The following is a 20804-nucleotide window of genomic DNA, read 5'->3' on the forward strand; positions in this document are numbered from 1 at the left end:
TGGAGACCAAAACTGTATGCAGTACTCAAGGTGCAGTTACAAAACTTCTCTACTTTTATACTCCGCACCACTTGTATTGAAGGCCAACATTTCATTCACCTTCCTAATTACTTGCTGTAATTTCATGTTATCCTTTTGTGTTTCATGTACCAGAGCTCCCAGATCACTTTGTACCTTAATATTTGGTTGTCTCACTCTGTTTAAGTAATAATCTGCTTCTTGATGCTTCCTTCCAAAGTGTATAACTTCACATTTTCTCACATCATTCTCTATCTTGCCCCTCACTTGACCTATCTATGTCCCTTTGTAGACTCTTTGTATCCTCCTTACAACTTGCTAACCTACCTACATTTGTATCATCAGCATGTTCACACTCTGTCAGAACAGTTTGCTTTTTGGAGGGAATGTGTCATTTGAATACATTGCCAGCTGATTTAAATGACAGCAATTCCATCAGATCAAAGCAGAGTGAAAATACTTAGATGTACATAAAGAGTGAAATGGAAGGATACCTAGGATCTCAATAAATAATGTGCTTATGTCACAATATCAGAACAACCAGTAAAGTGATGTGGGGTGAAGAGGTGAGTCATTAATACTAGTCTCCCAGTAGACTCTCCCAGCACATGTAGCCCTGAATCATAAGTGCTAATTCATTAAATCTAAGCCTTAGTTAATTATACAATAATAAACATTAATGTTAACTCAAATGATGGTTACGTTCAGAATTGTCTTTCAGTACTTAAAACAGTGAAATGATATGATCTACCGAAATAGTCTGCTCACTTATTACAATGCATGGGACAACTTGCTGCTGTTGTAGTACTTTGTTCCAGACACTGGAGGTCAGTCGAGGTGGAAATATGAAGCTGAATTCTGGATAACACCCACTGCTGAAATTGCAACATTTTTGTTCAGTGGTTTTGAGAATAGAAATTTGCTTTTATTTTAGAATGTCTTTTTTACCCTCTTATTTCTTCCCTCTGGCATACTTTTTCCCAGGTATTGAAGACCTTCTGGTATCTCACCCAATCCTCCCTGTGAGAAGTTCTGTAAGGTCTTTCTCAAAAGTGATTACTGTAGGGAGAGTTAGAAAAATAACTGGAGCCATAGAAGAGGGCTGTCAATTTATTTGCAACTCCTGTAGGCTACATGCAAGGGAAGATTAGGCCCAGATATGATGCCCCTCACAAAGTGGCACATTGCCAACACTCTTACTTGATGGTTCCCAGAGGAGAGGAGGAAGACAAAAGGAGGACAAAAGTGTGTGACTATGGGAGTTGGGGGGAAATTACATGCAAAAATTAATTTCAGTAGCTAGCAAAATTTTTGTTAAGCTGCATCCAGTGGATTCATTGCAAATTTCCAAAAACTCACAGCTCTGCAGTAAATAAAAGGAAATTCTATGAATATGGGAATATTCTCACATCAGTTATGTATTACTTTGTGGAGCAACGGGGATGTCATCAGCTTCCACTCCATGGAGCCAGATAAAATCACTTCAGTTGTACGGTTGTCAGCTCTAACAAAAAGTAATTGCGGTAATGGGTGATGGTGGCGGGGATGATGGGGGGATCATTTTGGACAAAGGCTGTAGTTTCCCTCGCACAGAAGAAAGTGATTAAGATGGATAAGATAGAACTTTGGGATGCCCGAGGCAGACTGCTTACAACCTAGGCTGGTAGCATTCTCTGAGTCAGAAGACTATGGGCTCAAGCACTTCTCTGCAGATCTGAGGTCATAATTTAGGCTGAAGAAGTGTTGGAGATCTTCTGGATGAGATGTTAAACTGTGTGCCCTCTCGAGTAGATGTCAAAAGTTTCACAACATATTTGAAGAAGAGCAAAGCAATGATCCCTGATAAATTCTTATACTTTATCTAATATCATTGCAACAGATTATCTGGTCATTATCATATTAGTGTTTTTGAATCTTAGTGTGGCTAGCATGCTCCTTAAACAACTGTTCAAATTTAAAATTGCCTCTAAAAATGTTTTGGATGTCCTGAGGTTGTGAGCAACCCTGTAAAATCCTTTTTTTTCTTCTTTCTATATAACTCACTCTGTGTCTACATCTGTTTTGGGGATTGCAAAAGGTGGAAAAAGAATGTCTTAATAATATATTTCATAGAAAAAGAAGCCAAAAGGAAGGTGTTCATCTGTGAGCTGTATTGTGGATAAGAATATGAGATGTGACAGTAATTGATTCAGTGATGAAGTAATTTGTTGTCATTATGAAGGTCTGGCAAGATTGGAATTCAGCAAAAAAACCTGACAGAAAGCAAAATAAATAACTCTAATGCACAGTCAGGCTCCTGATACTCTCTCTTTCTCTGTCTGCATTTCTTCTCCATGAATCAGTTTAATAGGTGACAGTGCACACTGATGTATACTGTCAATTCGTGTTAGGTATCAGGACCTGGTTCTAATAAAAGGCTGTTTATTTATTGGAGAATATGTACATGAGGGAAGTTCACTGTCAAATGTCAGTGCTTATGTTTTGTAGAGAGGTTGGGGATTACTTTACAAGTGAATTGACAAGCAAGTACAAAAGGTAAATGCCGTTCATGCTCCAATTTAGAATTACTGTATCAGTGGAGCATCAGAACAAATGTAGAGGTCGTACAGAAAAGAACAGGCAGAACATACTTCAGGGATAAGATGAAAGGGTATTTCAAATATGATGCAGGTTATAGATCTTCAAGTATATAAGGCAAAAGAAAGAATTCTGTTTTGCCAACCTATATCTGTAAAGCTGCAAATTTTGCAGACATTGCTCACACCTTGCTGGGTAAAATTGAGAAGACAGCCTGATGCCAGGAATTTAGGAGTTCCTGCCAATTTGCAACCCTCTTTCACCAACAGGAATAAGGCCTAACTGCCTCAGGTTATGTTTACCCACAGCAATTAAACTTTGCAACCTTAAAAGGGATGGGCAGTTAAAGTCCAGCTCCACTTCACTACACCATACTTGTTACTAAACTGCTTACCATCTAATTCAAAGTGAACACTGCTGCAGAAGATTTACAAACATAATTGTGACTAAAAGGAAGATGCATATATACCTGTTGTTATATAATCCTGTTACTTTGTTTAATGATTTTTAACTACTGTTTAGAAAGTTCTAACATGAATTTTGAATAGGGCTGCCTTTCTTCTGTCCCTTAACGTGAGGTCATTAATGAGAGCAGTGAAATATGGCTAGTGCTCATGATGATATTAGACCTGAATGTGATGACCTCACAAGAGCAGGAGGAGGTGCCTTGATCAGAGCTACAGCATAAAGCTGATATTAAGAAGTGACCAGCAGTCCGTAGTAAGGGTACAATTATGTTAAGTATCAGGGAACTTCTCAGTCAAGCATATTTAAACCTTCAAGAATACTGTGTACAATAGACTAATGTAGCATGTGGGAGCATTTCCAAACAACTCACTCACCTGTCAAACACCAGTTGTCCCATCTGGAGCAGAGCCCTTTGATCCAATGTTGGACTTCAGCCACCTCAGAACCCACATAACTGGAGTCATCCTTGACCCTGACAGATTTTCTGAGAATATTTTGAGGTACAAGCTCCAAACCTTCTGTCGAGATCCCAGGGCAGTTTAGTGGAGCTTGGGTCTCTCCCATGCAATGGGGTGGAGCTGGGGTTTGGGACTAAGGGTGGCAAATCAGGAGGGGCCTATCTCTCTTACCCTGAAATAATTGTGATCCTGATTGAGCTACTTAGACTTATTTATACACACATTATGGAAATGAGCATTCATATCTGCATTCCTACAATGGATGGTGAAATTCTTAAATGGTTATTCAAGAGAGTCGAAACTCATCATTGTGAAGCCATCTCCTTCTCTGTCTCTTTCCTGCTCACAAGGCTCTTGGCTATATATGGAGATAACATTAGAATCAATCAGTCTGAAGGTGTCTGGGTAATTCCCCTTTCAAACTGCTTCAAATGACTAAGATTGATTTTATGCACATAATTTGTACATATCTTCAATCATGCATTTTTCTGGAGAAACTACCCTGTTTTTATAGGGAAAAGTTGTTGCATTTTCTCTTTCCTCCACTCTTTAAACAGACTCTGTTTTCTGAGTAAATTGACTTTGCTTGCTGTATAATAAATGTTTGTCCCACCACCAACTGTTGCCAATAAATGCTCTTTTTTTTGAAGGAGCCTTAAGATTATGAAAGCACACTTGGGTGTAGATCTGTTTTTTCATGATTACCTTCTGTATTCAGTTGTCATTTTAAGCTAGGGAATAGAGGGGGCTAGGAAAGGAATGGTAAGTGGTGAAGAGAAAAAACAAGATGTTGGTCCTTACAGAGAAAAGTTTCACAGGTACTTTAGTGTAAGTGTGTAGAACTGGCTCCTATTTTACCCTCACATATTCCAAGATCAGCATTTATTATGGTTACCTTTTGTCTGCTGAACTGGATGCCTGGCTGAGATCATTGTTTCCAATGAAATTCCGGATTTCAGAGAAGTATGATTCCTCCTTCTCTTCCAAAAGTGCAGTATTGTCTAACTCGGAGTTGGGGGAAGATGCACTGGTGCCCAGGTGATTGGATGAGACCCCAGAATGTTGGCTCACTGAAAAGGAAAAGGAGAGGATGAGGATACCTGTCCACAGGAATCATGAATCATCATGTGCAAATCTAAACTCCTCGTCCACTTTTTATCTTTTATTTAGAAAATAACATCTCATGCAGATTTTTGTTAAGTGCTCTGCATTTGCACAATCCATATCAGTTTTGGACATGTGGCAAGTAAGCAAGAACTTGGATACAAAGAATCAGTGGAGAGTCTTGCATTACTGTTTATCTTCAAAAATAATGATGGGGGCAGAGATTAAATCATACAACAGATAGGTGCCAAACAATACAAATCATGTTCAGTGATCTGAAGGACTAGTTTCACTTGGCTATAAAGATAGAAAATGGAGATTTTCCAGTTTTTACTTCTTCCTAATTGACCTGGGTTTTTGACCTTTTTTTAGGTAGCATGTGACACACAGGAGATTATAGAAACTCTCAATGCAATGCTTAAGACAGCCTAGTAGTATGGGACAGTTTAGATGGAGCAGCTATCTTTTTTGCCTGCTGCTTTTGTGTGCTGTATGTTTAATGAACTGGAAGCATAAAGGCTGTGAAAGATTTTCTACTCTGCTGCAGGTCACTGTGTCTGGGTAGACCATTTCTAGGCAATACAATAATGTTGAAACAATGGGAATGCAATCTGATTTATAAAAGCAATGAAGACAATTTTCACAACAATAATTAAAAGGGCAAAACCTTCCTGAATTGGTACATGATCAGTAATAAAAATAAAGGCAATAATAATAAGTTGTAGTAAAATGTATCACTGTGATTCATAGGGGTTGGGGAAGAGAGGGGAGAGAGAAAGTGAAGGAAAATTAGTCACTGAACAGAAATTGGGAGAAATAGTGCAAAGGGTGACTGAAGCCATGCAATTGGGCTTTGCCAACAATGTGACAGCTTCATGGCCACTTTTGGTGATACCACACTTTTATTTCAGGATTATGTAAAATTGAATTTGATTTTGCAAACTGGCTAGAGGTGGCTTACATCAGAAACTCTGGAATACCAGTCTAGCAACCACTGTGCTGGTGTATCCTGGAGTTCTCCTTCCAGCACAGTCCTTGCCAACAGTAGAAGGGAGACAGTCTTACCTGGAATGCTCTCATTCTCATGCTTTTTGAGGTGGCGATCAAGGTTGGTCTGCTGCCCAAAGCAGCGGTTGCACAAATGACATTTGAATGGCTTTTCTTTGTTGTGGATGTTGCGAACGTGCCTTTGCAGGTTTGAGGAGATGCTGAATGACCTATCACAGTACTTACACCTGGAAGGATAAATAAACAGGTAGCATAAATGCAATGGGCAAATGAGTATTCTAATTAAACCTCTTCAAGCTTCGGAGCTGTTTATTGCTCTTGTCAGTTTAATGAAAATCTTGGAACCAATAAGCCTTGGAAACATCACAGGCATCTCATTATCCTTTCATGCAGTTCTTGGTATGATTATTTTAAATCCTCTATGAAAGAGAAGGCTAAGGGGCAGTCTAACAGAGAACTCTAAAACTATGAAGAGGTTCAATAGAGTTAAATGTAGAGAAGGTGTTTTCACATCGTGAAGTCTAAATTTCATGATAATAAATATAATATAGTCATATTAAGTTCAATAAAATATTCAAGCGATTAGTAAAGGTATTGAAGTTTTCTCTTTACCAGAGAATTATTTGAAAGTTGAACTTGCTACTACGTGGCATAGTTGAGGAAAATGGAGGGAACTGGATAACTGGATCATGTAATGAAAGATTATGCTAAAGGATGAAATAAAGAATCAGAAGTGGAGGCAAAAAAGCCTAAACACAGGCATAGATCCGATGGGCTGTATGGACTGTTTCTGTGCTATAAACACTATGTAATTAATTAAGCAAAGATGTAAAGAAACAGCCAATAAGTGAGTGAGGAACTAATAATTTTTGTTATGGTGTTGATTGAGGGATGAACGTTGGCCAGCATGTATTCAAAGTCTAATAATAGATAAGATAAGATCTTTACTAGTCAAATGTACATCGAAACACACAGTGAAATACATCTTTTGCGTAGTGATTTTTGGGGGGCAGCCCGCAAGTGTTGCCACGCTTCCGGTGTCAACATAGCATGCCCATAACTTCCTAACCTGTACATCTTTGGAATGTGGGAGGAAACCAGAGCACCCGGAGGAAACCCACGCAGACACGAGGAGAACGTACAAACTCCTTACAGACAGTGGCCGGATTTGAACCCGGGTCGCTGGCGCTGTAAAGCATTATGCTAACCGTTATGCTACTGTGCCTGCCTGTCAATGATTGTTTGCAATTTCCAAAAGTGCTAAAAGTAGAACCTTAACAACATAGTTTTAAGAAAATGGGCTTGTGGAAAACAGGGACTTAGTGCAACAAAAATCAATTGTCATATCATTTGAATTAGAGATTATGGGCCCTTGTGCCATGGTGTCATTAACCTTCAGTTAACCCAAGAGAACAAGCTGATATCTCATCTGACAATACAGATCATGTGGATAACATGGTTGGGACTGGCTGTGAATGGCCTGCTGACACTCGCTGCCTGCGCTCACAGACACACAGTTGGGGTAAAGTACTAGAAGGAGGTTCTGAGGAACTATCATCTCTTTTTCTTACCTCAACCTCAGTGACCAGAAATGAGGTGAAAGAAGAACGGGGGGAAAATGCTCGGGGCTCCAAAGAGTTAACATGGTGAACAGAACACACAGCACAGTCTGTGAGCTGTTCCCAGGGGTTTATTGATAGAATTGATATGCCACAATTTAACTTTGCTGTACAAACAGCAGATTTCCACTTGTACTGCTAATTGTGCTGGGAAAATTACTGGGCATCAAAAGTTTTAATCAGATGAATCCTTTTATGTTCTGCCTAAAAAATGCCTGCTGCTAATTTAAGACCCTGGTGCAGCATGGGTCAGAGGCAATTGTCAAATGGCGAGAAAGCTTGAGTGTTTTGTTTAGTGCACCAGGGACCGAGAGTTACTTCATCTGGACCGGCTGGTCATCAGCGCAGTGCCCGGATCATTTGCTCTAAAACTGGGGTCTTTGAGCGGTCACTGTTCATCAGACAATCTCCTTGCGCAATCTGATAATCACTGTGCGAGTGAAGTGCTCTGCACCATGAACCGTGAAGGGTTTTAAAACAAAGCCTCGGCTCACTATCCAATGTGCTGCATATTTACCTCGAAGTCAACTTGAAAAGTTGCAGGGAAAATGATCCCAGTCATTTGTTAGGGCAAATTGTTTCTAAATGACCTAATCATACAGAAAGAAAGAGAGAGAGAGAACAAAAAAAAAGCTGACAAAGCTAAAACATCATCCTTAGGGGATTTTCAATCTGTAATGGAGGCGGCAAACAGGGAATGAGAAAGTGACGTCTACAATCAGCAAAGATTTAAACAGCATCAATCTTCTTTCTTTGCACTTTTAAAATTCCTTAATCTGCCAGTTGCAGTTTCTCAGGATTGATCCAGTAGATTGGGAACAGAAGAAAGGCCCACTGCACCCTCTCATGCATTCTTCCCGAATGACAGTTTTAAGGTTGTGGGAGTTGTTGGGAAGGACGGAAGAAACCCAACTATTCATTGTTCTGAAGATCTTCTTGCCATCTAAGAGGTGGGGGTGAGTGAATGGCAAGGGGAGGAATGGGTGGTGGATGAGTGGGCTGTTAGATTGCAGGTATTTCCCTGCCTGATAATGTTTAAGTTATCCATTCAGTGATCTCATCTTGATTGATACAGTCTGGCCAGCCAGCAGATAAGGACAATCTACACTGCCAAGTTCATTTCTTGTTCTGAAAGCAATTTTAACTGTCGGCCCTCTCAGGGGACATAATAAATCCTGGAAGAAAGCATGTGAGTTCTTTATAGGTAGACTCTAACATTTATCCCTTAACTAACAACTCCAGTGCACTGAAATCAGTCATTTCCCTCATTACATCAGTTCAGTAAAATCTTAATAGAAATTCAAGTTATGGCTGAAATATGAAAGAAATCTGAATGGCAGTATAACTCCGATCAGTTTGCTTGTTATATGTCAACATCAGATTAATTTGTCTGGTGCAAGTGCAAATGGAGAGAGCTCCATCTCATCAGAACAGGTAAGGCCCTCCATTTTATTGAAGGGGTTTCCATTTTTATGACCTTTTGGCAAGGATCATTTAAATTACCTTGAGTTGAAATATTTTTTTACAAGCAAATAAACAAGAGTTCTTTGCAACATTTTAAATGAAACACAAGTGTGAATTCTGTCTGATCTGCATGTCCCCACTGGCTCCATACACAGCACATTCCCTGCACCCTGGTAAATAAACAGTAGCATCTGGTTAGGAAGATGAAATGACCAGCACAGCAAAGGCTAATGCAATTAGTCCTTTATGTCTTATTCAGACCCACAGGCAGGGAATATTTTTCTTTGCTTTTCTAACAAATTTCCTTTCACTATTTGATCCCAAGTTGCCTTAAAGATGACAGAGTTCTTGGCACTAATTATCAAACTAATATTACTACGAGAAATAAAATAGCTATGTTTCTTTAATCTATTATTTATGGAAATAATCTATGGAGTTAACTATGGTTTCATGGTTACGATTCTTGTCCTTACAATTTGGCGGTTAGTTTCTGACCCCATTCTTGTGACATCAGCCATAATGTGGACTGAATCTTTGGTTTGCAGTTGCAGCACACCAGATGAGTGCTACACTATCAGAGGCGCCGCCTTTCAGCTGAAATGTTATACTGTTGCCTCTTGTGCCATCTCAGAGGGATGTAAATTATTCCATTGTATAGCTTGAATTCCTGAGACGAGATCCTGAAACAGGTGCTTTATTCCAAGCTATGTTATGGGATAAGATTACCATGCAGACAGAAGAAAAGATTCAATGTGATAGGACAAGAGCAGGCAAAAGTGAACTGTCAGCTGCTACTTTCAGCTACATTGACAGACGACCATTGGGAGTCCTTCAGAAGTGAAATAGTTCAGGGCCAATATGTACTTATTAGGACGAAAGGTAAGGACAACAAGTCCAAGGAACCCTGGATGTCAATTAATATTGAGGGTTGGATAAAAAATGTAGCTACAAGAATATAAAAAATGGAGTGGGGGGGGTGGGAATTTAAAAAATAACCAGGAAGCTGAAGAGGAGACGCAAAATAGCACGGGCAAAAAAGATTAAGGAAAATGCCAAAGCATTTACTAAGTACATTAAGGGTAAGAGGGTAGCCAGGGAAAGAGTAGGGCCCATTTTTGAATAAAAATACCTTATTTGATTGGAGGAGAACAAATATGGTATTTTTATTCAAAAATGGTAACAGGGATAAGCAAAATATTTACAGAGCATGTCAGTTTAAGGTAAAGGGAAGGAGATTTAGAGGTGATTTGAGGGAGTGGTGGAGGTAGGTACTCTCACAACATTTAAGAAGTATTTGAATGAGCACTTGAAACATCAAGGCATAGAAGGCCAAGGATGAGTCCTGGAAATTGGGATTAGTATAGATAGGTTCTTGATGGCCTGCATGGACACTGTGGGCCTGCTCCCACTCTAATCCAGAATGTGCTCAAAGCCTCCTTGAAGAAATGCAACATCCCCATTGACTCCTGGGAATCTCTGGTCCATGACTACTAAAAGAGGTGAAGGAGCATTCGGGGTAGTATTGAGAGCCATGCACTGGAAGCACACAAAGGCCCTACATAAGCAGCAGAAGGAGCGCGCCACCTCACAAACTACACACCACCTGCTCCACTAGCCTCCACCTGACCCATCTGTGGAAGAGTGTGTGATCCCTATATTAGCTTCATTAGACATCTTAGAACTCACAAAACCCACAGACTGGAATAAGTCATCCTCAATCCCAAGGGACTGCCTAGGAAGAAGAAGGAGACTATTCATGTAAAAACAGGGAGATCTCCCTGGTGTCCTGCCCAATACTTACCTCATAATCCAACCTCACTAAACATATTATCAGGTCACTTTCACATTGCTGTTTGCAGTGACCTTGCAGTTCACAAACTGGCTACAAGGATTTACAAATATAACTTTATTTTTATAATTATAGAGAATATAGTCCAAAAACTGCTTCATGCCAAGACATTTTAAAGTGCAATTTCTGTCATTATAGATACTGAAGCATCTTAAGGGTTTAGAATCCCAGCAGAATGTTTCACTATATTAGGCCATTTACAATCAATTTAGGTGTCTTCAAATATTTAGCTTAAACACTGCATAGAGCACTTCCTTGCTCACAGTTAACTTTCCAATTGTATGATTTCTAGAATCTGCTTTCAAACTCTCAATTAAACCCTTTCCCACCCTTACCTGTAACAGCACATAGATATTTTCCAAAACAGATCTATTGGAGAGCAGCACAGATTCCACCTTTCTCTAATCCCGAAGCTTATTGTAGGATTTATACCAACATTCAAAGTGAAATGACCAAACTCATCATTGTCAATTGGCCAAAAATGATCAGAATGGTTCATTTTCATTCTGAATAATGAAGTTGCTTATGCAACCATTACAGAATGTTCACTTACACTTTTTAAGTTGATCCTCCCTGGCAATTACTTGAGGCTGTGATCTGTTAACTTCAAGTTATGCTAAACCCAAGCCTCTCCATTTAAATACCTTGTTCATGTGCTAATCTAAAAAGAAATAGTCTAACAAGATAAATCTGGGGAAACGTAGTCACTTACAACTTCTGAGGGCAGTTTTAATTGCTTGCAAATTTCTTGCTGCAGTTTAGAAAAGACAAAAATGAAACGGCTAACTTCCTTTTCTTTATAACAGAAATCTTTTTAGGAGACAGATATCTTGAAGTGCACTTCTTCCACACAAACTGATAACATTTTCTGAATTTGTTGGATTGGGCCAGATTGAGCTCCGATGTGGGCAGCAGTTCTGTAGGGAACCATAGCCCATCTACTGTCTGATATTTGGCGCATTTTCTACTGCAAAGTGGAAGTTGGAAGTGCATTGGGAGCATCAAACCTGTTCTGCCACTGGAATAACACTGTATTTAGATCATACCTAGCTGAGGGAATGGAAGCACTTTGCATACAACCCCTCAGCTTTACACCAAGGACAGCTGGCGCACAAATGGTGAACCCATTGACTTAAATTGTGTCACTGACTCACTAAAAGGTAGTTCAGCTGATTTTTATGGGTACTTCTTTCACTTTATTTTGAAATTAATTAACAATAGGTTCATGCATTTAAAATTAACCATATTATGTTTTGATTTTAACTATTTGAAAAATAATTTTCAATTCTTCTAATTACTTAAATACATTTAAACTGTTTGTAAATATCTCAAACTTACTAGAGACATTTGAAACCAGTTAAAGTTGCCTTTGAAGGTAGTGAGCTGGATTCAAGGCCTCAGGTTCTGCCACTTGAGGCCTAGTTGTTACTTGTAGCCTCGTTGGCCTCATGAAAGGGCCACAGTAGTGAAGTTCCCAGTACAAAGAATCCTGCAGGTGCTGCAGTATTTAAGAGTGGCACCCACAGGATAGGCACACAGACCAATTGTAGGCGATGGATTGAAATGAGAACATAATCTGTATCATTTCAGGCTAAGATACAGGAGGCTGAGCATAAGATTCATCCAGGATGAGACGGTTCACTAGGAAGCTGGGCTCAATTCTTCTTAAACATTTTGATTCCTACCTGTAAGGCTGCTCTCCTGTGTGCGTTCTGAGATGCCGAGTAAGATTTGCTGATCTTGGAAAGATCTTCCCACAGTACCTGAAGGGAGAAATTACAATTAGAACTGGACAAGCAATTCTAGAAGTGTCCATTGCAATTTATGAGATACAAGTACATCCATGGTTGATTTACTTCCTCTGCGGGGTACATCTGTGATGCTGTGAATCAAGTAACTGCCTTAAGGTGGCTGACGTTCATGACCAGAGTTAAAGTGAATATTGACAATTGTATTTCTTTAGCCTGGCAGAAGACTTACTGCAAGTTTTTTTTATTGAGATTTTCTTGTAACTTTAGTTTCAAAAGGCTTTGTCTGTCCACAGTTTGTGGTAGATACCAAAGACCATAGCTTTGACCTTCTCATATTTTAACTCAAGGGAACTGCGGCTCATCCAAGGGTGAATCTCATCCAAGCAATCTGACTACATGGCAGCAGTGGAATGATTGAAATGGCAGGGAATTGGAGCTGAATACTCTTGGTGAAGAAGAAGAACTTGGCCCCATGTTGTACATCATGTCAATGAGGAAAGGGATTGAGCCACCTCTTCAGGAGACTCCAGAGATAATCAGGACTTGATAGGCATGTGAGATAATAAGTTGCAGGGTACAGGGAAATTAGGAGAAAATGTCACTTGTGCAAGTTGCATGAGGCCTGTGACTTTTCTTCTCCTATTCCTAGGTGCATTTGAACCACCAATACATGAAGGAGCCTAAGCATATGTGCAGCAGATGCTACAAATGCACTCATGCAAAGGTAGGCCTTCCCAGTGTTTACTGAGGATCTGTCTGAGGAGGCCTCAGGCTGCAGGATTTGATGCTGGGGAATTGTTTCATATAGGTCCCTGAAAATGAAATACTTATGTAGCAACATCTCTCCCTCAGCCACTCCACCAATCCATATTGAATCCTGGGCACCCACCCTTCATCTGATGCCAAGATATTGAGTCCCTTCCCATGCTCACCTCACCAATCCCTGATAGCCAAACCTAACAGCTGTTCTCCAGTTCCTTCCCCCTTGCTACTGACCCATTTTCTAATCTCCATCTTTGACCACAAACTCTGGCTCCCTACCATCAGATCTCTGGCTAGCAACTGCCCTTTTGATCCCTTCCATTCCCGGTTTCTGTCCTCTTACCAGTCCCTGACCATTTTTCTACTGGTGATCTCCAATCCTCTCCCCACCCCGAGGCACCTCTCTCTTCCAACCCCACCCACCCTATGCACAACACAGCTAGAATTGTGAAGCTAGTTTGCATCAAGTCTCATGCTGCCAAATTTTGCAGCAATGGACTGAGGAAACAATTGTTGGACTGCTTTGCACCATCCGGTTAACACGCCTCTACCATCAGAGTTCATTATCTAGGCTAGTTTCTGCTGCAGAAAACTAAGGCCATAAACTTGCGATTAATAAATCGAATTAAAATTCCAGGGAAGTTTCTTTCCCCAAAGAGTGGTTCATTTGTGGAACTTGCAGTGCAACTCACAAACACATGGAATTGTTGAGGGAATGACAGATTCATATAGGGGCAAGGTAGCTAACTCCATGAAGGAGAAATGAATAACAGCAATGTTGACAGGATGCAGTGGCATAGTTTGGGCAGAAGTGCATGTGAAACATGTACATCAGTGTGGAATAGGTGAGCCATGTGCACTGTCTGCATAATGTGCAGATTGGGAGGTGAATTGGTCATGATAAAATTGCCCCCTCATGTGCAGGTGAGAGGGGGAAACTAATGAGAATATGGGCACGATAAAATGGGATTAGTGTAATAGATTCTTGATGCTGAATGGGGACTTGGTGGGCCAAAGGGCTTGTATCTATGCTATGTGATTCTATGTAAAGCTTGATGTCAGGGGTGATTGCTGCAGGGTGTGGACAGAAACTCTGGAGTTTCTGTTGGGAGTCCATCTAGAAGATGAAGCTGTGGTAGCTGGGCACCTCTAACCTGCATGTGTAACGCTCCTTTCCTTTGCGGAGTATGGCATCAGACAGCGTGGATGGGGGCGATCGGAAGCTGAAGCCATGGTGGGGAGAAGGTTGCAGAGCACCCATGGTGTCCATTTTCAATGTACCAAAACTCTCCAGCTTTTCTGTCATAGTCTCCATGGCAGCCATCTGTAAAAGATCACAACATAATTTCCAAGCTACCAACATGGAGGGAAAGGCAAGAGAAAGAACAATTTAGGGCTGTCCTTATCAGATACACCAGCACAAAGAAATTTCCATACAATCATAGCAAAGAGGAACAGGCCATTCAGTTCCTCAAACCACCACTGCCATTCAATGTATCCATGGATGATTTACAGATTGACCCCATTTACCCACCTTTCTGCATAATGCTCAATACCCTTTTGGAACAAAGGTCTTTCAAGTCCAGTGTTGAAAGTTTTGGTTGAGCTTCCCCAATATTCATAGCATTTTGATCAAAAATGATACACATCTTAAATACCGACTGTGAAAATTGCTTCTCAATTTCCTTCCCAAATACTTTGGTTCTAATTTTAAGATGCTAACTTCTTATTCTGGATTCACCCACTAAAGGAGATTGCTTTTTAGATCTAGACTATTGATGCAGTCAATAGCATAACGCATATTGGTTGATAACCTGGTTCCTGTGCTGTACTGTTCTATGTTCTATAACCAGGTAACCCTATGTGTCAATAGCCGACCTCATAAACCAGGTTTAATATTGCACTGGACTGACACTCCAAGCAGAAGCAACTGAAGCATGTAAGATTGTCTTCACCTTTTCTGCTTCATGCCTTTCTAGAATCAGGTGGGGCCTACACTAGTCGAGCATCAGTGTTAAAATAAAGTTGCCTTGTGACAGTGGTAAAGCTCCAGTACAGAGGTCCCCCTAGAATCAGTTTGATTCACTGGATCTCAGTCAAAAACTGTCAGTTCTCAGTGCTCACTGTCTCATGCCCATGCAGAACTTCACAACACCCTCAATTCTAAACCATGTCCCAAGTGATCTTGGATAGTGAGTGTCAGGAGATTGTTCAATGACCCTTAAATATATACTGATCAATGTTGTGAACCCAGACTGAACTTTCACTTCTTTAACCCAGAGACACAAAACTTTTAGACAGCTCTATCCTATCTGATATGTAAAATAGTGCAAACAAAATACCTATGTATATTTATACAATATATACAATATACATATGTCAGATTGCAATTAAAAGTCATGGGAATCTCTTAGTTAAAACAAGTCTTTATTCATAAAACATCATGCATAAAATAAATACTGCCTTAATTATTTAAGGAGTGTTTGCAAACAAAAGTGCAGATAAAAGGAGAAATAAACAGACAACTGAGAAAAGGGTTCAGAAAATAAGGTATGACTAAAAAAACTGAAAATATGTGACTCAAAATTACTGTATTAGTGGATTAATTTTTAACCTGTTCACATGACATACATGTCAGCCTTGGCTCAGTAGCACTCTCAGCTCTGAGTCAGAAGGTTATGGGTTTAAGCCCCACTTCAGGAATCGAGCACATAATTTGGCGTGACACTCCAATGCTGTTTCAGAGGTGCTGTCTTTCAGCTAAGACTTCAAACTATATGCCTATTCAAGTGGATGTAAACATTCCCACAGCACTATTCAAAGTAACAAAATTCTTCTGGTACCCTGGCCAACTTTTATCCCACACAGTTATTTATTTATATCTGTGGAACTTACTGTGGCAAATTGGCTGCTGAGTTGCTTCCATAATGACATTAACCATACTTGAAAAAAAATTAATTAATTGACATCCTTGAGACAACTGAGGAGGTGAAAGGTTCAGTATTGCTGCAAGTCTTGTTCTGTCCATTGATGCCTACATTAAATAGCAACTAAACAGGCAAGAATTCACTGGCCCATTTCTGCACAGGAACTTCCAGAACATCATGTTGCTCCCCTAGTGCCAGGATATCACTGGATAAGCTGCAAAACATTCTGGAGGGTAGAGCAAACAGCTGGAGGCAGTAGTTCATTGTGGTTCCAATGACATAGGTAAAAACGAAGTATTGAGTTCCTGCAGGTCTGGTTTAAGGAGTTAGGAAAACAATTAAGAAGCAGGACCTCTAAGTTATTAAACTCTAAATTACTCCCTGTGCCATGTGCCACTAGGTGTAACATAGGAGGACAGTGCAGGTGAATGTGTGGCTGGAGATGGTGCAGAATTGAGAGTTGTTGTTTTCTGGGACTTTAGGACTACTCTGGGGAAGGTTGTACTTGTGCAGGCTAGACACATTGCACTTCAACAGGTCTGGGACCAACATCCTTGTGGCTGGGTTTGCTAGTGCTGTTGGAGGATTTGAACAAGTTTGACAAGGGATGGCAAACTGAACAAAGATCCTGATGGGAGTAAAGCAGTTTTGGAAATAGAAGGCATAAAATTAATGAGAGAGTTTGAAAGGCTATGAAAGCAAAAGTTAGAAAATAGACATAAAATGGCATCTGGCTTAAGTAATGGAATATGGTTAAATGCAAGTGGTAGAGTGAATAAGGCAGAAGCGTAAGGATATTCCACAACACATGACGCAAAATACAGTGTCCCGGACTGGGGCTGGGTCCTGATTTGTGTGGGGGAGGAAAGAGAGCTGGTAATTGGTTGCCCAGTTGGAGCCTAGGGTTGTAGAGGTGGTGGTTGGAGGTGGGGGGGGGGTGGAAATTGGGGTCTGAATTCAGAGGTTGGGGCATGGGGAATGTTGATGTAATTGGTAGAAGAATTCGATGGGAGAAGAGGATAGATTTTTGCACCCAGAGGGTGGTAGGTGTCTGGAACTTATTGCCTGTAAGGGAGGAACCCCCAACACAACAAAACAGTACTTGGATGTACACTCAAAGAGCTGTGACCTGCAGGGCCACAAACCTGCTACTGGCAGGTAGGATAAGGCTGGGATACTTGACCAGCATGTATATGATGGGCTGAATAGCCTTTCCATGTTGTAAGCTTTCTATGAAAAAGTCTTTCCTTATAATCTGGTCGACAGATACCAGAGATCAGTCACTCCCAGTTTCTACCTCAGTACCACTTGCCTCTATGGGAGAATCACTGACAGAAGTTTCAGGACCAGTGCTAGCTTTTGAAGCATTCAGCTGATTTATTTTACTAATTTTTTCTCCATCCTTGGAAATTAACTTTTAATTGCAACAATTACATTTCAGAAATATTACCAAATCCCTAATGAGCTTTTCTTCATTTTCATGCATTGTTTTCAATAATTCTTTCACTAAAGATTTTCTAAACGAGATAGTTGATCAGATTTTTGCAGCAATTTAAAGATGTTTTCAGTCTTCTTTTCTCTTCTGGAGGTGTTGATCTTGCTATTGAAGGAATCTAAGATAAGGAGCTACAGTCTTAAAATCAGAGCCAGATAACTGAAGAGGAAAATGAGGAAACCCTTATTTTTAGGAAGACTGACAGAAGATATGAATTCTTCCCTATAAAAAAGCAGTTGATAGTATTTTAATTCATTTTAAATCTAAGGTTGGTAGATTTTATTGGCTGGGACATAAGGAATGGAGCCAAGGCAGCCACATGGAAATGGAATTCAGATCAAACAGGATCTCACTGCATGGTACAACAGATTCAAGAGGCTGAATGATCTACTGTTCATAAGTATCTGCACAAAGGATCACAGCCAGGCCCAATCTAGTTCCTTCCTGATGTCCACACATATATTGATCCTCAAAAAGAAATGGAAAACACTCATTTGATCAATACATTCTTTGCATGCCCCAAAACATTTCACAGCCAATGCATCTGTTTCTGTTTTGAAGTGCAACATCCTGTGGGATGATTAAGCAACTAATTGTTGTTGGGATTGAGTGGGAGGTAAATGTTGACAGGACAATTTCCCTGCTGTTATCTGAATAGCGTAATGGGTTCCTTATGTTCACATGTCACCCTGTGACAGTGCAGCACCTTCTCAGTACCACACTGGTACCATCTAGATAATGGGAAAAAGTTCTCCCATAGAACTCAAGTCCATTGTCTTCATTCTCAAGAGATGAGACTGTTACCACATGAGAGCAAGGTTGAGTGAACATGTAGAGTCAGGAGTGTGATCTCTTGCTGCTTTTCACTCTTCCTATCCCAGGGAGTTGAGGTAATTCACCCCTCCCCATTGGAAAATAATCTGATTTCTTTTTACACAAAGGTGATTAAATGAGTGACAAGAATAGAAGCAAATATCTTTAAGGCTCTTACAACCAACACTTAAAGGAACACACTCCCCCACTTTCAGAAACTCTGTTTCACTCAGATTACACACTTCATTTGTTTACAGTCTTAGGCAGGCACAGACAGATCCATCATCAAATACGGCTGCAATGAACAGTCACTTCTTGACTTTCTTCCAAAATAAAGCAAATGGAAATTAAGATAACAGCCGAGAATAGTTTGTACAAGCTGGACAGAGAGTGTTGCATTTTATTGTAAGGACTCATTTTTAAAACAAATAGGATTAGCACTAAGATAAGGATGTTAAAATCAAATGGAGAATATTAGAAAGGATTTGTAGGTGGGTCCACCCTGGCTCCCTCCCTTGCACCTGTTCCAATTTACAAGGTTCCAGTTAGACTACACTGTGAACTTTATGTCCAGTCATTATGACACAATTGAAATTTACAGCTTCTGGAAGAAGTGCAGAGAACACTCATAAGGCTGATCTCCATTCTTAAGTATCTGAGTTACAAGGAAACATCAGAATTCCAACCTTGAAAGAAGACATTTTAAAAGTAATGGAGATCCACAAGACTGTAAATTCTACAAAATATTTGCAGATTACTTTAAGCAGTAAGTGTAAGAGAAATAATCATGGGTGTCAGGTGGGATACTGGCAGGATGTGCAATAATCAGCTTTAATCCCAATGCAGATTGGTCAGATGTCTGAGGGGTGGGGGGGGACGGGATGTAGAACTGTAAAGAAGTAGAAGTTAAGCTCAAGTAAAAATGTGGAACCTTGGCCTAAGTGAAAAAATAGAGCGTTAGTCTAAATAAAGACATAAACATTTAGCCCAAGTGGAACTGTAACCCTTGTAGAACTACAGTTTTTGAGGATGCAGAACTGCAGCCCAAGTAAACACATAGTATTTTAACCCTAGTGAAGGTATAGACCCATAGCCCAATTAAAGCTGAGAACCTTAGCCCAAATAAAGACAACGAACCATAGCTGAATTAAAGATATAGAACTTAGTCAAATTAAAAACACTGAGCTATTGCCCAAACCAAAGGTGTAGAACCATAGTCCAAGTAAAGATACAGAACACTTGAGGATGTAGAACCACAGTTCAAGTGAAGATGTAAAACTGTAACCACAGTGAAGATGCAGAACTGTAACCCAGATGAAGATGTAGACTCTTAAACCTTGAACATGTATAGCTATAGGCCAATTTAAGATATAGAATCTTAACCCAAGTAACGATGTATACCCTCGTCCAAATGAAGACATAGAAATTTAGTACAGGTAAAGGTATACAGCCATTGCCAAGATAAAGATGTTTATGTATAGCCCAGGTAATAATGGGGCATAAAATTGAATATTGCTGGAAAATGGGCCCAGAATTCCCAATGGGAGATTAGCTTGTGCTTACCCGGTATGTAAACTAGTGGATGGTGAGCAGAAATTATCGTGAATCTATATTATTAGAGATATAGTGAAGAATATGGTGCCAACATGAGTCCAATTTTGTGGCCATAGTACGGTCCTTGTATTTCCTTATGACAAAGGGGGAGGCCAATCAACCATTGCGTCTATGATGGCTCGCAGAGAAATCCCATTCACCCACTTACCTTCCTGCAACCAATTCTTTCTCACATGCTGATCTCCACTCACCTACACCTGAGATAATTTTACAGTTGTTTAATCTACCAATCAGCGTGTCTTTGAGATGTGGGCCAAAACTGGAGCACCTGGAGGAACCTTTGCAGTCACAGGGAGAAACTGCACATAGACAGTACTGGAAGTCATGATCAAATCCACGTTACTGGAGCTGTGAGGAACTGCAACAGTGTGACCCTACCTTGGGGAATGATTATGAACAACACACCTCTCAATAAAAATGTCCCACTTGCAAAAGAAGGGAAAGAAATGTAGTGGAGTAATTTCATGGAAAAAGAAGGAATAAGCTAAAAACCAAGAGTTATGTTAGAGACAAAGTGATCTCCTTCAACAGCTGGATCCACAAAGTAGTTTGTTGCAAGAAAAACATGCTTGGGTCACTATTAGTGATAAAATTGGAAGGGAAGTGGTGGGGAAACAAACATCAAGGAGCAGGGAAATTAAACATTACCCCCTTTTGAGAACTGAATTGTGTGAGTGTGGGTCAAGCTCTAAGTGTCCTGCCTTTTGAATTGAATAGCTTGCTTAGAATGCACAATAGCCGAGAGGCTAAACACTTCCCTTATAGATCTGCACATGACATCATCTCCAAACAGCAGGAAAGCTGTAGGAAACCATATATCAACTACTATATTTTCTACAGTACAAATATGAGTAACCTTCCTCAGACCTTTTGCATG

General features: G+C 40.2%; 1 protein-coding gene across 1 annotated transcript in view; it reads right to left on the reverse strand.

Moving 5' to 3' along the window:
- Positions 1–20804, reverse strand: part of prdm16 (PR domain containing 16) — a 416607-nt gene that overhangs the window by 18957 nt on the left and 376846 nt on the right. The window contains exons 12-15 of the mRNA XM_052039002.1: positions 14233–14402; positions 12251–12328; positions 5691–5860; positions 4417–4591 (exon numbers count right to left, since the gene is read on the reverse strand). Of these exons, the coding sequence (XP_051894962.1) occupies positions 4417–4591; positions 5691–5860; positions 12251–12328; positions 14233–14402 (593 nt within the window). The remainder of the gene's footprint in view (positions 1–4416; positions 4592–5690; positions 5861–12250; positions 12329–14232; positions 14403–20804) is intronic.

Source organism: Pristis pectinata, chromosome 26, assembly GCF_009764475.1.
Source record: "Pristis pectinata isolate sPriPec2 chromosome 26, sPriPec2.1.pri, whole genome shotgun sequence".
Lineage (NCBI taxonomy): Eukaryota > Metazoa > Chordata > Chondrichthyes > Rhinopristiformes > Pristidae > Pristis > Pristis pectinata.